General features: G+C 40.9%; 1 protein-coding gene across 13 annotated transcripts; it reads left to right on the top strand.

Moving 5' to 3' along the window:
- The first annotated feature begins 845 nt into the window (after window positions 1-845).
- Window positions 846-4521, top strand: CD1E (CD1e molecule). Of its 13 annotated transcripts, none has more exons than XM_032154063.1 (6): window positions 846-998; window positions 1326-1622; window positions 2271-2540; window positions 2799-2912; window positions 3470-3563; window positions 3733-4521. In XM_032154063.1, exons 1-6 carry the CDS (start codon window positions 893-895, stop codon window positions 3863-3865), a joined length of 1014 nt encoding a protein of 337 aa, XP_032009954.1. In that variant the 5' UTR covers window positions 846-892; the 3' UTR covers window positions 3866-4521. The 13 variants fall into 13 exon arrangements, with proteins under 13 accessions (XP_032009954.1, XP_032009953.1, XP_032009952.1 ...); XM_032154062.1 differs by having other exon boundaries at window positions 2799-3077; XM_032154061.1 differs by having other exon boundaries at window positions 2799-3077; window positions 3697-4521.
- Window positions 4522-17810: the final 13289 nt, after the last annotated feature.

The raw sequence follows: 17810 nt of genomic DNA, 5'->3' as shown, positions 1-17810 counted from the left end.
CTGAATGCAAGCAAGGGGACGCCAATGCTCTCAGGCCATGAACTAATGAGAAGCTTCATGCCTGCCCTCAGTCTTTCTTCATACCCAGAGCGAAGCTGGCCCACAGACTTCTGGACATGCTCTCTTTGTTTGGGTAGGGGTGGGGATCCAAGTCCACTATGTATTTCCTTCAGACCCACCTGTAAAACGTGGGTGAAATCTATCTGCCCTCTAGCTCACCACTTCCAGGTCAAGCCCACTCATGGACCACTTTAACAGTGACAGTTGGCTTGACTGGGGAAACTGAACAAAAAGGAGCTTTCTTTAGATTTTCTGATAATCTGCATTGCCATTGCTGCTCCTTTTTCAGCAGCACGGAGAGTTGGATTATGGAGGGTTGCCTGCTTATTATGCAGCTACATCCGGGTTGCTGAGTGTCTTCTGATCATGATCAAGAGCAGAGTGAAGAGATACAGGCGGAGGAGAGGATCATAGAGAGGCAGAAGTGGGAGACTGGTGGACAGGTCACTAGGCACCACTGAGTGACTACCATCACTTCTCACAGATTAGATTATTGACAACCCAAGTGTGGATTTGATTTCTCCAAGGCCAAAAGCTACTCCATTTTCTAGCCAGACCACAGACTTTGTTTTAAGCCAGGAACCGTTTTCCAGCAGTTAGTGCAATTAGGGAGGTTAGGAGGATGTGGACAAGAGCAGGGAGAAAATCTGGAGCCAGACAGTGGGAGAGACAGAAGGGAAATGAAAAACCCCGTGGGAGGCTGCGGCAAAGCGAGGCAGTGTGGCTTCTCTGACAGGGAAGTCAGCAGAGGGAGAGGTTTTTCTGTCTGTACAGCAAGGGAAGTCAGATGAGAGTGCAAGAGGGTGTGGAGAGGGGTACTGATATCTGAATTATGAGGGCTAGTGTCCTGCCAAGGAATCCTTCCTTTAACAGAGCTTCAATGCTGCTCCTGTTCCTCCTCTTTGAGGGTCTCTGCTGTCCTGGGGAAAATACAGCAGGTAAGAAGAGTGCAGGTGGAAAGTTACCTATGGTAGGGCACCAGAGGGCTGAGAGGAAGCTCTGGGGAGGTCCTGGGGGAAGGGAGCAGTACTCTTCTAGGATGTTGGAGTATGCCTTTCAGGCTAGTTCCAGGCAGAGAATTCTTGCCCTCAGTCTCAGTTTTTGTCTCTGATTTTGGAGAAAGGAAGCTGGCCCCAGAGGAAAAGGGTATTGGAGTATGTGCAAGCTGCCTAACTATCTCTCATCTCTGGGTTCCTTTTTTCCCTTTGGCATCACTTTTCCCATCCCTTTACATTCTCTCTACTTGTCATTTCCCTCTCTCTCAGCTCCCCAGGCTCTACAATCCTGTCGTCTAGCAGCAGAGGAGCCCCTGTCCTTCCGCATGCTCCAAACTTCCTCCTTTGCCAACCACAGCTGGGCACACAGTGAGGGCTCAGGATGGCTGGGTGACCTGCAGACTCATGGCTGGGACACTGTCTTGGGCACCATCCGCTTTCTGAAGCCGTGGTCCCATGGAAACTTCAGCAAGCAGGAGCTGAAAAACTTACAGTCACTGTTCCAGTTATACTTCCACAGTTTTATCCGGATAGTACAAGCTTCTGCTGGTCAATTTCAGCTTGAATGTAAGTTCGTTGCTCTAAGCTGATAATTTGCCTGGGAACACCAACTATTTTCCAAAGTGGAAGATAGTGTATAGACTCTGACCATCATTTAACCTTACTAACCTTGTTCCCCACTCTCTGGCTCCCACTCTCTCCTCTGCTTCACCCTTCACCACCACCCACACTCCACCATATACACAAAAGGGCCTGCATGTACATATCTCAACATGAATATAGCTTCATGTCTGGCTCTTTGGAATGATTGTCTCCTCTGGATCTTCTGCCCCTCATTCCTGCCCTCAGACTCAGCCTTTCTCAACCCTCTTTCTGCCCTTCTTTATCCTTTGCCTGAGTGTTGACATGGACTGGCCTGTACCTAACCACTTTCACGTGAATTATTTACGACCATCATGTGAATTATTTACGACCAATCTCCTGTCTTCCTGATAGCCTTCCCATCTACCACTTTCTCATTAGTTATTTCAAAGTATCTTTATTATCTTCAAATTTTCTTCCCACAAATTTTCTTCCCCTTTGCCAGTAAACTCTAGTCTCCATATGATTTCCCAGCAAAATTTTCTTCCCTTGAATCTCTTTACTCTCTAAATTGTTTGTTTTTCTTCCTTGTCATTCTTTCCATATTGATCTCTCGTCCCTGTCCGCTCTCAGATCCCTTCGAGATCCAGATATTAGCTGGCTGTAGAATGAATGCCCCACACATCTTCTTAAATATGGCATATCAAGGATCGGATTTCCTGAGTTTCCAAGGAATTTCCTGGGAGCCATCTCCAGGAGCAGGGATCCGGGCCCAGAACGTCTGTAAAGTGCTCAATCGCTACCTAGATATTAAGGAAATACTGCAAAGCCTTCTTGGGCACACCTGCCCTCGATTTCTAGCGGGGCTCATGGAAGCAGGGGAGTCAGAACTGAAACGGAAAGGTGAGCCCAACTCTCTCTCTCTCCCCTCTTGTTCCTAGTACTATAACTCTCGTATCTGAATTTGCCTCTCATCATCATTTTGGAAGACATAGTGAGAGACTAGAGAATGAGATGTGTGGGTTCAGGACTGTTTCTTAGACAAGAGAAAGAAGTGATTATTAAATCACTCTTAGTATTATTACAAAGGCACCTGAGTCTCTGAGCTCTGGCCTGGGGTGCCCTTCAAAATTCCATTTTTTTCTATCTTCTTCTTCCTAGTGAAGCCAGAGGCCTGGCTGTCCCGTGGCCCCAGTCCTGGCGCTGGCCGTCTGCAGCTTGTGTGCCATGTCTCAGGATTCTACCCAAAGCCCATGTGGGTGATGTGGATGCGGGGTGAGCAGGAGCAGCGAGGCACTCAGCGAGGGGACGTCCTGCCTAATGCTGATGAGACATGGTATCTCCGAGCAACCCTGGATGTGGCGGCTGGGGAGGCAGCTGGCCTGGCCTGTCGGGTGAAACACAGCAGTCTAGAGGGCCATGATCTAATCATCCACTGGGGTGAGAAACAGCCGAGGCTCTGCTGGGAAATAATGAAAATAGCCCTGGGGCTTTTGAGTGTGGGGGCTGAGGAAATGGGTAGGAATGTTAGGCACAAGAAGGGTAAAACTGGGACAATCAACATAAAGAAGGATAGAGTATGACAGTAGTTAAATTTTAAGAAAATGGAAGTAGAGAATTAGACATACTAACAGAAAAGGAGGAGGAACTAGTGATTTAGTGGGAGAGGGCTGGGAGGAGATCACAGACAAAGGATCAGGAGGAATTGAAATGAGGGCTCTGGAAAACACAGATGAAAACTCTAGGAAGGTCCCACCCTTGTGAAATGGGAAATCTCAGCTTGGTGGAATAGAGTATTTTAGGGCTGGTGTTCTTATTCTATCCCCAACCAGGTGGATATTCCATCTTTCTCATCCTGATCTGTTTGACTGTGATAGTTACCCTGGTCATATTGGTTGTAGTTGACTCACAATTAAAAAAACAAAGGTGAGTTTTTTCTTGTTCTTTGTTTCTTCAGCCTGTAATCAACTGATTCTTTTTTCCTCTATCTTCTTTTTTTTCTCTGCCTTTCCCCTCTATTTCCTTTCTTTGAGATTAATATCCTCCTCTTTTCTCACAGTTCAAATAAGAACGTTCTTTCTCCCCACACACCCAGCCCTGTCTTTCTCATGGGAGCCAACACCCAGGACACCAAGAATTCAAGACATCAGTTCTGCTTGGCACAAGTATCGTGGTTCAAAAACAGAGTATTGAAGAAGTGGAAGACATGCCTAAACCAAATCTGGTGACATTTGCTTTGCCTTATACATAAAATCCTCGTCTGCATCTTCTTAAACACCGTCCATGTCCCATAAGGGAAGCATGCTTTTATTTAAACAGTTTGTACTAATAAAGATACTGACCCTTTAGGAATACATTTTTCCCCATCTTCCAGAGATTTTTTTTCCTGCTTTGGCTACATATCCATCATTGTTGATTTTTCAAACTATAATCCACATACTTCTTTTTCATGGATTCCCAGGATCACCCAATTGAGAGCTCTTCTGTACTCCCCAAATTGAACTGATCTTCACAAGCACATTCCTCTCTTCCTACTCTGAACAGTAGTTATTTAGGTTTTTGCTCTTTTTTTTTTTTCTATCTCAGTTGCTTGAAAGTAGGATTTAGGTATTTGTGTCTGTATTCATGACCAAAAATCTTATCTGAATTCAGGACCAGCTTCATAAGCATGTGACCTGTGCAGACACATGGAATCGTATGCTCTGCAGGAACCCATGCTAGATTTAATGCTCTGCTATTGTCATCTTGGAATCCTTAGTCATTTTCAAACAAGAACTATTGTATTTTCGTTTTTCACTGACCCCACAAATTAAATAACTGATTCAGTCTGAATGTAATTATTTCTCAATAAATGCTGACTGAAATAAATTTGTTGTCAGATCAAGTGATGTTGTTTTACTCCACTCCCTCTCTGATATCTCTGCATCATTTGACTGTGCTCTTACTAAAACTCTTCCTCTCTTCCTTTGTCTCTCACCAGAGGTGAAGGAGGCAGATGAATGCCTCAGACTCCACAGTGATTGGAATGTTAATGAATCTTCAGAGATATTTAGGAAAATAATAACATAAGGGCTATCTCCTGTCAAAGTGAGGACAGGTTTGAACTGGCATTCCTACTTCCCTGAGCCATGTGTATCTATGTGTGTCTCTGTGGATGTGCATATTCATGGGAGAAATTCATATTTTGAGCAATTAGAAAGAGGACATAGGGTTTGAGCCAGAGCTAAGGCAATGAAGCAAAAGAGTGATTGGATGCCAGTTAAGTTACATGCTTGTTTTTATTTATTAGTGTGGCTTATCATTATTATTATTTACAGTTTGTTTTTCTTTAATTTTTATATGGATTCTTACATTCACATAGTTTACTTCATTTGAGATACATTTGGTTGAGCCTACTGGAGAGCAGGAATCTGGTAGAAGTGCAGTGTTTATATACATGTCCAGTCAACCCCTCCCTTAGATGGAATAATTGAGCAGGCTGTTCGTATTTCATTTCTTTTCTTTTCTTTTCTCTTTTTTTTTTGAGACAGAGTCTCGCCCTGTTGGCCAGGCTGGAGTGCAGTGGCATGGTGTCGGCTCACTGCAAGCTCCGCCTCCCAGGTTCACGCCATTCTCCTGCCTCAGCCTCCCAAGTAGCTGGGACTACAGGCACCCGCCACCACGTCCGGCTATTTTTTTTTTTTTTACTTTTAGTAGAGATGGGGTTTCGCCATGTTAGCCAGGATAGTCTCAATCTGCTGACCTCATGATCTGCCCGCCTTGGCCTCCCAAAGTGCTGGGATTACAAGCGTGAGCCACCGCGCCCAGCCGGTTGTGCAGATTTCTTAGTGGAAATTATAAACTTCATGCTGGGCATTTTCAGGTAATCAGCAAGGGTCCCATGATCACACATCTGGGCTGCACTCTTACCCATGAGCAAGGTATGGAGGCCAGCCTTTTCACTGTTGAGAGTCCATCACCTTCCATATGGCACATCCAATCAGTCTATCTAGAGTCAGGCCACTAGAGTCAGGAGAGGAAGGTAGAATCTTAAAGGATTGTTTGGAGCAACAAATGATGAAAGGTCAGGGTTCCATCATGTGGTATAACTCTACAGGGGAGGACCTGTATTAAAATGAAGACGTTCAAGTAGGAATCTTTCCGTTTTTGGCACAAGGTGTGGGTGAGGCCCAAGCTATACCTCCGGAGACAATAGATCTGGGCTGTCTGCACATATACATCCTTCTTCCCCATAAATTGACATAGAAGGGTTAAAAAAAGAGCCAGAGGACAAATAATCATGTTGCAAGAAATATCAGCTCAACAGGACTTGAGGAAGTTTAAATATCAGTCCATAATAGTGTCAGAAAAGCTCTAGGTCTTCCCTGTAGGGTGGTAAACCTTTGGGCTGGGTATTTTCGTTACAACTCCTGGATGATGGTGTACTTAGGAGCAAAATATGTTGCTAAATTGCCCCCAAGACAGCATGTTACCTAATACTATTAACCACTTCATTCTGGCTGAAACTCTGGGACATGGGGCTTATTCTAGAAGACCAGGGTAGTTTCTTTCAATAGCTAAGTATACCAATTTCCATTCCCACCAGGTATAAAACAAAGAAGGTAATCTGCTTTGCTGATAGTACACATCTGGAGCTTTCTGCATTCTGTTGTAAATACAAATACAGTAGGAATGAAAGTAGGTAGTTTTGGATAAAGAGATGGAGGAGGTATTCTTGATGATTGCTAAATTTCTCTAGAAATAGCATTCATTGTTTGAGGGAGAATGCAGTGGGATTGGTGGAATCAGAATATGCTGGGGCCAAAGCTCAGAAGAGTGCAGTAGCCACATGCCCTGGATAAACCATGACCTAACCTGTCTGCTATCTTCTATCTAATGAATGAGATAAGCTGAGGATATAGGAGACTTGATAAGTGGAGCAACATAAACTGAAACAGGTGTCCAGGCCTCCAAGCATATCACCTGCAAACGAAGGAAGATGCAGCACCTGCTCTGGAGCTTGTGTTCAGATGTGTAGGTATAGTTAAGGGCACATGACTCCTTCTTCAGATTACGCGTAGAAGGTACCTATAGATTTCTGAAACTTAGACTTTACTCTTAAGGAATTAGAACTAGTTCATAATCTTTCCTCGTTAACCATTTTCTCATTCTCACTTCCTTATGTAAATGGTTCCATTATCTTACTAGTTTCTCAAGATCCAAACTTTCTTCTGTTTGCTTCATTATTCTTCCTGAATAGCAAGTTACCAAAGCCTTCTTTATAAGTTTTTTTATGTTCCATTCCCTCTTCCTTGATCCTGACCCACGTGTGAACACCACTGCCAAAAATGTAATGCAAATTACTAATCCCATTATCAACAATTCAATAATGATCACATATTGAGCATGAACTCTTATTACAGCAAATAAGAGAAGTATTTGTTTTGTAGTAAAAGCTGATTGAATAATAAAAATCATTTGAATGGGGTCTGCTGTAGACCAGGCACTCTTCTCCATACTTTACACATATTAACTCATGTAATCTTCTTATCAATCCTGAGCATATAATATTATTCCCATTTTATATATGAGGAGACAAAAGTTACATAATTAGTGAGTATGTAGGTAATTTTGCTCCAAAATTCTTGCTTTAACTACTACACTACACATTCACTAAATAACTATTGGAAGCTTGTTATGTGATAAATGCTATTATGATAATGAAATGCATTAAAGACACAAGAATAAATTACCCTGTCTTCACAGAACTTACATTGGTAGTGGAGGGGCTGGAAAGAGAGACAATAAGTAAACAAAGATATTATATTAAGGTGATGACATATTAAGATTCATAACTGAATCAGGGGAAAGGAATCAGAGAGAAATTATTTATTATTTCAACATTTGTGGACAGAATGGGCCACTCCGAGAATGTGGCCTTTGAGAAGGGAACTAAAGCAAGAACAAACACAAGTCATGCAGTATCTGGGGTAAGAACATTTCAGGCAAAGGAACCATGAAGAAAAGCAGCATTGTAATGGCTGTTTTCTAAAACTTGTGAGAATTCCAGTGTAGATGGATTGGAGTAAGTGATAGAGAACATAGGAATTGAGGCCAGTGAGTTGGAGTCAGATCACAAAGGGGCCTTATAGGCTATTGTACAGTGATTAAAAGCCATTGCAGGGTTTTAAATAAATGTATAACGGATGTTAGGTAAAAGGAGATGAGTTCCAAGAAGCAGAGAGTAGAATAGTGGTTATCAGGGCCTAAGGGGAGGAGTCAATGGAGAGATTGTGGTCAATGGGCACAAATTATGTAAGATAAATAAGTTCTGGAGATCTACTATACAGCACAGTACCTATGGCTAACAATGCTGTATTGCATTCTTATCATTTGCTAAGAGAGATCTTGTGTTAAGTGTTCTTACAATATACACAAAACATTACTATTACTAATAAAGGGGGCGTGAAGAGACTTAGAGCTTTGATAGTGGTGATGTTATTATGGGCATATACTTACCTTTATACTCATTGAGTTATATACGTTAAACATTAACAGCTTTTTACATGTCAATTCTACCTTAATACTGTGGTTAACAAAAGGAGATGAATTCTTAAACACAAGTGTCACCTGGGTTTGCCATCTGCGACTACAAAATGGGACATGATTATATCTACACTCAAATTACAGTGATCCCAATCTGCTTATCTTCACGAGTACAAACTTATCCCCACTAAAAGTATGCCTCACCTGTGCTTACAACCCAGTCTTTCAGCATCAGTTGCCAAGTAACACCTGCTTTGTTCATTCCTCTCCAGTTCATGCTTCACTTTGCCAGCTGTCTGCTGTTCTCAAGGTTGCTTGGAACAGCTTTATAAATGCTGGTGCCCATGGCAAGAAGATGATATTGATTCCAAGGGTAGCTACCACCTATTTCTCCAAAGCTTCTGCCCAGTCCTCAGATGGCTTTATGTAGGGATGCTCCATACAGAGACATGGGGTATGGGCTATGCTTCCTTTCTTTGACTCATTTGATACCTAGTTCCAGAAGTTGCTTGGCTTGTGTTGTCTTCTTATAGCCTCTATGTACAATAACATCAGATTCTGACTCTCATCCAACTCTTGGGTTTCAGTGAAGAATCTCTTAGCAACTTTTCCTTCAGTTTTGGTTGACTGGCCAAATCAGCTAGTTGAGTCATAGCAGTAACTACACAGGTTGCAAAGGATTAACATAAACTCAATTTGTTAAAATATCTAAAAAATATTCTCAATTTCTGTCACTCTTAATGTAAGTGTCTTGCTTACCACTATATATCATATGTATGCGCCCCAGTGCCCAGATTATACATTTAAAAGAGAAATTCCATCAAGGGAGGTAGTGGATTCTATTTCTTGTGTCAAGAAAAAATTTAGATTACCAATATTCTTCAAATAAAGAACAATCATTCTAAAATACGAAATAAAAATATTGAGTTTCCAAGCAAATTTGTTTGAACGTTATATTATGTTTAATTTTTATCATTTTAATAAATAGTAGTGTTTTATATATATATATATATACACACACCATTCTATTGATTATGGTTTATTCATATGCATATTTGTTTGCATAAGCAGACAAAACTAAAGAGAGGAAATAATAAGCAGAGTAATCATAAAAATGTATATCTTGAAATGAATACAGGGAGATTGTTTACCAGCAATAATTATCTATATAATTATCAAGTGAAAAAGGGGTCCTACAATTAATCATAGATGGTCATTGTTGAACAGAACCCTATGCACCAGTTACCATTGTTGGAGGAGGACTCCAATTACATGGAGAGTAGCAAAGATCATCACAACGCCAACCACCAGGAATAGAAGTCCAAACACTTCTGCCCAATGCATCTTGATATCAGAGTTTCCAAGAAAAACACAACACAGTCAGGTCCTGGATAGGACGACACTTTACTTACATAGAGAAGAGATAGAGCAAAATCACTTTCAATAGTGTGTGTCCGTCCCCCTTGGTCTGTGGGTCCCTCCTGGCAGCCCGCACAGTTGGCCTGTATACATCTCTCTTGTGCTGCAGCAGAAGGACACTTTCCTTTTCCCCTTGGAGCCTGAAATATTGAAAGCGGGGAGTGTGCTACAAAATTGGGCAATTTATGCACACACTGAAGCAAAATGGAGGAGCACACATTGAGTCTAAAATAGGGAAAGATTTTCCCACATAAGAAAATAACCCTGGCAAAAGCTGTGGGGGCTCTTTGTCTCCTGGTAAGAAAATGTTCCAGGCCTAAGGCCCATTCTTATGTGGCCAAGTCATGGAGTTGAAAGACCACATGCATAAGACCACCTTTCCTTTCAGCCCATCCTGACTCTTGTCTGGCCACTGAAACAGCAGATAAAACATATCAAATCACCCACCTTGATTTGGAGGTGTAGTTGGGTCCCATGGAGCCCCTGAACAACTTGTGCAGATGCAGTTTGCTCAAAGAGCCTCTTTTATTTTGAAAGAGCACTTTACCAGAGTCGATAGGGGAACCAAAAGCAGGAGAATGGTTCTCATCAGAAATCCCAAGTGCTTGGATGAAGGTAAACAAAGAGGTAAAAAATGAGTCTAGGTGGACTGTGGATACATAGCTGACAAGGACCTCACTGAGTGGATATTCAGCTTGGTTTCTACCCTCCCTGAATTATTGATATACACATAGCAAGCGGTGTTGGCCATAACACAGCTAACACCCTGTTCTGCCAGCAGATAACTGAAGGCTATTCAGTTACCCATCACCCCCTTGGCTAGTGAATTTAGTGACTCTTTTTCTTAGATGGCTCAGGCAGTAGTGTTAACTAACTCCACCACCGTCAATGGCAAATTGCGTATTGTTTTTCCGGGATATGTATGCCTATATTGGATTTGAGGACACAGACAATAGAATAGAGCCAGCTGTCAGTTTGTTCACCTGGCAGGGTGTCTCAGGCAACCCTGTGATGTGTCAGAAATGTGGATACTTCCAATTTAGTGTCATTTTGAAAAAACACGTGAGACCCTCACATTCCCAAGCAGCATGCCAATGTGAGGGTGACAGGCACTCCGAAGTCTAGTATGCCCCACAGAGGAACATATAATCCAGGGGAGCACATGTAACGCTGGTCAGGGAGCAGTTGTGTTAAGAGTCTGTAGTCCAACTGTACAAAGCTTTGTTTGATTTAACCACGAGTTAGGTGGCAGGGTAAAGTTGTCCAACGTATGGACCTTCCCATACTATCTGTGATGTTTAATTTGCCTTTGATTTTTTTTAACCTCTGATTTTATGTCTATGGAAGAGGTAAGCTTCATGCATGGAGTATTGGGTGCCCTGCATATTTGAACTGCACTGAGGGTGTCACTCTTTGACTGGAACCTCTGATGACCATTAGAAATCCTATCAGGCTGGTGATGGGCCACACATGGACTATTTGAGGAAATTCAGAGGAAACGTTCTGAGTATGTGGGTGGCAGATGCAACAACCCTTCACATCTCCACCTGCTGCTACTGCTGGGCTGATCTTCACCAACGTGTTGTCAATCCAGGCACTCCAACTACATTATTATACCCATAACACACTGGGTATTTTTAAGGAACAAAAGGGAGAGAGATTAGTATCCCTACTGACTACCTGCTTCTGGTACTCCCAGTGGCTGGAGGCATTCCTGTCTGTTAGTTAGGGTGCTAGAAGTCCAAGTATTGCAACCCAGGCTGTCTGTCCCAGTCCTGAGGCTACTACCTCTTTGGGTACTCATTGTCCTTGTTACTTGATCCAGATCTTTTGGACTTGAATATCCAGTCCAGAAAGGAACGTCACACCCTGCACAAACTTGACGTGTCGGTTAATGTCACCCATGAGAATGGAAGAATTGGATTTCCCAGTGCCTCTAGAGTGATATTAGCACCCTGACACTCCTGGGTTCCATTGCCCACCCCAGTACAATCCCATAAAAAGGAGGACTCCAGGAGTAAGTATTGACTTCAGATTAGAGTCAGAGAGGTGGTATTTGGGGTAAAATGGCAACCTGAACTGCAAACCATCTCTAAGACTTGCACTCTAAGAGGAAAGAAAAAGGAAAAAAAATGGTTGGGAATACTGAGTTTGAGATTTTGAAGTCCCAGCCTGATATGGCTTGGCTGTGTCCCCACACAAATGTCATCTTGAATTGTAGCTCCCCTAATCCCCACATATTGTGGGAGGGACCTGGTGGGAGGTAATTGGATCATGGGGGCGGGTCTTTCCCATGCTGTTCTCATGATAGTGAATAAGTCTCATGAGATCTGATGGATTTATAAAGAGGAGGTCCCCTGCACAAGTCCTCTCTTGCCTGCCATGATGTAAGAAGTCTTTTTGCTCTTCCTTCATCTTCCACCATGATTATGAGGCCTCCTCAGCCACATGGAACTGTGAATCCATTAAACCTCTTTTTCTTTACAAATTACCCAGTCTTGAGTATGTCTTTATCAGCAGCATGAAAACAGACTAATACACAGTCTAATCAAATGGCTTCCTGATCTACCATGACATCCACCATATCAAACACAAAGCTCAGTGTTTCCCAACATGCATTGCAGTATCCTCTTCCCCCTGCAGTCGAGTGCAGTGTTTAGTGTCCATGCTGTCCTAGCCAGATGTGGGTACCACCCCACTAGCAAGCCTTATTTGTTTTCCTGTTTTTAATTGTTACAGTCTATTTTTAATTGTTTCATTGTTTGATGAATTGTCCTATTTTTAATTGTTTCATTGTTTGATGGTTCAATTGACTTGCAAGTAAGAGTGCACATAATAAGCCCATTGCATTTTATGAGAGTGCATCCACTGTTGTTTTGCTTGGGCAGTGAAAGATGTTCCTTGGTCAGAGTGAAGCCTCATATATTATCTATAAACATGACACAGTTTCTTTCAAAGGGGGCTATAGTGCTTCTAGCATCCACATTTTGGGCTGTAATAGTAATACCATAGCCTGAATAGATGTCAATAGTGGCAAGGCACCACCAGTGCTTGTGGCTAGGGGCCATGGGTTTGATGTGGTCAATTTGTCAAATTCAGGCAGGTCCTAGTCTTTGGTTAATTTGTCCTTATTTTTCTCTTTGGATGATGTGGGTCCATTAGCAAGAGCCACCATATTATACAGTGTCCTTAATCTTTGCATTTTCTAGGATCATCTCTTGGATCTTATCCAATTTTTATATCTAAGATGAATGTCCATTTTAAGTCCATATAGGTAGTAGGCTGCCTATTGGCCACGAGTTTCATCAGCAGGAGAGTTAATTTATATTTTGTTTTAAAAGATCATTTGTTATATGAGTAGCATATTTTTTTCCTCACAGGCAGCAAGAAGCGGCCATAGTTCTTGTCTACACACAGGCAATCCTTTAATAGTTCAATCATTTAGTTGACCTTCTCCTGGTCAGGTAGCTAGGCAGTTCTCTGCCTGGGATTCAAGAGCTTATGGAGCATCCTTCGAAATATAGCTGGAGGTAGCTAAGTCCCTGCAGCTCTTGAATTATGTGCATTTGAAAAGTTAGCACCATAGGATGCTGCCAAGATTTATCACTTGTGCACTTTGGAGGAGTGGTCTGAACCATACCTGGACCCACTTGAGCCACAGCTGGATTGCCAAGGAACTTTGCTGTGGAGTGCAGAGAGCTTTGAAATCTTTCTGTCCCCAAGGTCCTGGGATTCTGGACATGTGATGGTTGGAGCAGCCCTGAAGATCTCAGAAATACCTTTGGGATCATTCTTCCATTGTCTTAATATTGCCAGGCTTCTGCCCATTCATACTAGTCTTCTTATTAGAAGGTTTCTTGGCCACATCCTTGGTGTCCTCCCCTGAACTTTTTTTTTATTTTTTACAACATAGCCAGGTTGAGAATTTTCCCAGTCTTCAATGTCTGCTTCTCTTTTGATTATAATTACATTCTATCTTTTTTTCCCTTTCTTTTCACATTTTACTGTAAGCAGCCAAGAGTAGCCCGACTACATCCCAACACCTTGCTTAGAGATTTATTCCACCAAATATCTTTTTCATTGTTTGTAAGTTCTGCCTTCCACAGAACACTAGGGCATAAATAGAATTTAGCGAAGTTCTTTGCCATTTTATAAGAGGGCTTTTTTTTTTTCTTCAGGTTCCAATAATATTTTCCTAATTTTGGTCTGAGATCTTATCAGAATAGCCCTTACTGTAAATATTTCTGCCAATATTCTTCTGATCACAATCACTTAGGTAATCTCTAAGAAGAGACAAAGGCTTTCTCTGCATCTTTCCTCTTCTTCTGAGCCTCCACGGGAATCACCCTTAATAACCTGTTCACAGCAATATAGGCATTTTCTTGCATTAACATCCAAACTCTTCCAGTTTCTACTTACTACTCAATTCCAAAACTGCTTCCACAATTTTACGTATTTATTACAGCAGCACTCCACTTCTCAGTATCAATTTCTGTCTCAGTATGTTCAATCTACCGTAACAAAATACCTTAGAGTAGGTGATTTATAAACAACAGAAATTTATTGCTCACAGTTCTGAAGGCTGGGAAGTCCAAGATCAAGGCATCAGCAGATTTAGTGTCTGATGAGGGCATGTTTTTTCCTTCAAAGATTGTGCCTTTTGCTATGTTTTCACATGGTAGAAGAAAGAGATAAGCTCCCTCAGGCCTCAATGAGTCTGTAACAGGGAAAGATAATCCCACACAAGATGATAAGCCTGGTACAGGCTGTGTGGGTTGTTTGTCTCTTGGTAAGGAAGTGTTCCAGGCCCAGTGACCATTGTTCTATAGCCTATTGTGGATCAAAAGACCAACTGTATAAGACTGCCTTTCCCAAAACAAGAACATGTAATAAACAAATACAAAGTAAAGTCAATGGTATGTTCTAATATTTAAATTAGCCAAGTGTAAAAAGCAGAACTAACTTTGCAAATTAAATCTTCATATCCAAGTAATGCTATTCAAAGTATGGTCCAAGGAATAGAGTCAGACTAAGAAACATTTGTTACTCATTGTTGAAAAGATAAGTATAGAAGAGTAAATGTTTAGAAACTTTTATGGAAATTCAATAAAGTCATTTTACATCTGTTAGTTTAATAGTAAGAAAGAAAGGTCTTGTATGTCCTGTTTCATTTCATTTTTAAAATAATAAGTTTCATTGTGTTTTACAAAGTCTAAAATAAATCTGGGAGAAAACACTGGTCTTTCACCTTAGGTAGGTTGAGAAGCACAGACGTAGAATGTGAGAAGGAGGACATGGCCAGGTGTAAACAGTATATGGGTAGAATGTACAGGCCTTTGTGTGTCATGCTACAGTATTTGGATGTGATCTCATAGGAAGGGAAAAAAACATGTGTTTATAAACTATTTTTAAGAACTTCTTAGAAAAATTGATCTTGAGAATGTGTCCAAGTTTATTAACATGTTATCAAGGAAATCAGCAAAGTGATAAAAAAATTTTTAAGAAGTGCGAGTTTCAGAGACATAGATCAATGGAACAGAACAGAGCCCTCAGAAATGACGCCGCATAGCTACAACTATCTGATCTTTGACAAACCTGACAAAAACAAGAAATGGGGAAAGGATTCCCTATTTAATAAATGGTGCTGGGAAAACTGGCTAGCCATATGTAGAAAGCTGAAACTGGATCCCTTCCTTACACCTTATACAAAAATTAATTCAAGATGGATTAAAGACTTATATGTTAGACCTAAAACCATTAAAATCCTACAAGAAAACCTAGGCAATACCATTCAGGACATAGGCATGGGCAAGGACTTCATGTCTAAAACACCAAAAGCAATGGCAACAAAAGCAAAAATCGACAAATGGGATCTCATTAAACTAAAGAGCTTCTGCACAGCAAAAGAAGCTATCATCAGAGTGAACAGGCAACCTACAGAATGGGAGAAAATTTTTGCAACCTACTCATCTGACAAAGGGCTAATATCCAGAATCTACAATGAACTCAAACAAATTTACAAGAAAAAAACAAACAACCCCATCAAAAAGTGGGCAGGGGACATGAACAGACACTTCTCAAAAGAAGACATTTATGCAGCCAAAAAACACATGAAGAAATGCTCATCATCACTGGCCATCAGAGAAATGCAAATCAAAACCACAGTGAGATACCATCTCACACCAGTTAGAATGGCCATCATTAAAAAATCAGGAAACAATAGGTGCTGGAGAGGATGTGGAGAAATAGGAACACTTTTACACTGTTGGTGGGACTGTAAACTAGTTCAACCATTGTGGAAGTCAGTGTGGCGATTCCTCAGGGATCTCGAACTAGAAATACCATTTGACCCAGCCATCCCATTACTGGGTATATACCCAAAGGACTATAAATCATGCTGCTATAAAGACACATGCACACGTATGTTTATTGCAGCACTATTCACAATAGCAAAGAGTTGGAACCAACCCAAATGTCCAACAACGATAGACTGGATTAAGAAAATGTGGCACATATACACCATGGAATACTATGCAGCCATAAAAAATGATGAGTTCGTGTCCTTTGTAGGGACATGGATGAAACTGGAAAACATCATTCTCAGTAAACTATCGCAAGGACAAAAAACCAAACACCGCATGTTCTCACTCATAGGTGGGAATTGAACAATGAGAACTCATGGACACAGGAAGGGGAACATCACACTCCGGGGACTGTTGTGGGGTGGGGGGAGGGGGGAGGGACAGCATTAGGAGATACACCTAATGCTAAATGACGAGTTAATGGGTGCAGGAAATCAACATGGCACATGGATACATATGTAACAAACCTGCACATTGTGCACATGTACCCTAAAACCCTAAAGTATAATAAAAAAAAATAAAATTAAAAAAAAAAAAAAAAGAAGTGCGAGTTTCAGAGATATTATAAATTTGGAGCGGTGATAAATTTAAAAAATAATACTTAAAAATAATAGTGATTATAATTTTATTTGAAAGGTTCATAAAGGCGTAATAGCCGAGTACTTTATTTACAGAGAGAGTCTGTAGCAAAATTATCTGAGATGCCAGATGTGCAGCCATAAAGTCAGAAGAAAAAAATAAAAAGAAGCAAATGAGAGATACAGTGTAACTAAAATTGAAATCACATGCTTTTACTCTCAAAACTAGCATAAGAGCATAAAAATGTATTAAACAGATATCTGAAAAAAAAATTTCTGATTTCAAAGATGCCATTGCCAGGGGATTTCTTCTATCCTGAGCTACAAACAAAGATGCTGATGACACAGTTCACTCATTTCTTATTTTGGGACTATTTTACTTTTTTTTTTTTGACACATGGAAGAGTTTTTGAAAGAGTAGCTATGATGTTTGCATCCTGGAAACATAACTGATTCTGCCACGTAGAGGTTGATTTGAAGGGTGTCAACAAAGAGACGTCTGGGCTGGGTGTTGTGGCTCATGCCCATACTTCTAGCACTTAGGGAGGTAGCTGAAAAGATAGCTTGAGCCCAGGCATTCCAGATCTGATGGGGCAACATGGTGAGACTATTCTCCACAAAAAGGAAAAAAGGACAAAAAACAGATTTCTGTAGTAATCAGGGTGCAAATTAAGAAAGGATTGAACTAAAAATAACAGTGGTAAATCTTGCTATACAATTTAACCTAAACTAGAAGTTAAACAATACATTATGGGAAAAAATGCCAACCTGTATTAAAATCAAGAAGAATTATTCTCTATGAGCTCTACATTAATTCATTCTTGAAACATGACCAAAATAATATAAAGAGTTACAAAACGGTCTCAGCAGTCACTGTGATGGAATTAGGGAAAGGCTCTCAGCCTGTACTTGGGCCCTTACTACATCTTGCATCAGGACCATCTTTATGGGAATAGCACTACCATGGAAAAAGTTTGTCTTATGGGGCCCCAAGATAAGATGTCTGAGAGTATTAATAAAAGAAACAGAAAGTTAAAGATTATTGGGATTTTGCTCTTGTCAAATAAATAAAGAGGCAAATAGAAAGTTGGTAATTATTAAAAGTAATTTTCCAGTTTTTCAGTTTAAGTATTGCCTATGATAAAGATGATGGTCCATATTTTAAAGAGAGGTACAGTTTCATCAAAAAAGCTGATCATATTTAATAAATAGGCTGTTCAAATATATATGTCATGGGAAAATAGAAAAAGAACTGAAGTATATTTTTAAATTTTCAGGTAGAAATTAAG

Source organism: Hylobates moloch, unplaced genomic scaffold (assembly GCF_009828535.3).
Source record: "Hylobates moloch isolate HMO894 unplaced genomic scaffold, HMol_V3 SCAFFOLD_5, whole genome shotgun sequence".
NCBI lineage: Eukaryota > Metazoa > Chordata > Mammalia > Primates > Hylobatidae > Hylobates > Hylobates moloch.
The sequence above is the reverse complement of the archived record's forward strand: the minus strand, read 5'-3'. Positions and strand labels throughout refer to the sequence as shown.

Bases quoted from the DNA above. Each gene is read 5' to 3' on its own strand.
- CD1E (XM_032154061.1), top strand. From the start codon at position 893: ATGAGGGCTAGTGTCCTGCCAAGGAATCCTTCCTTTAACAGAGCTTCA. The intron at 999-1,325 runs GTAAGAAGAGTG...CCTCTCTCTCAG, and splicing joins TCCTGGGGAAAATACAGCAG to CTCCCCAGGCTCTACAATCC. The intron at 2,541-2,798 runs GTGAGCCCAACT...TCTTCTTCCTAG, and splicing joins GTCAGAACTGAAACGGAAAG to TGAAGCCAGAGGCCTGGCTG.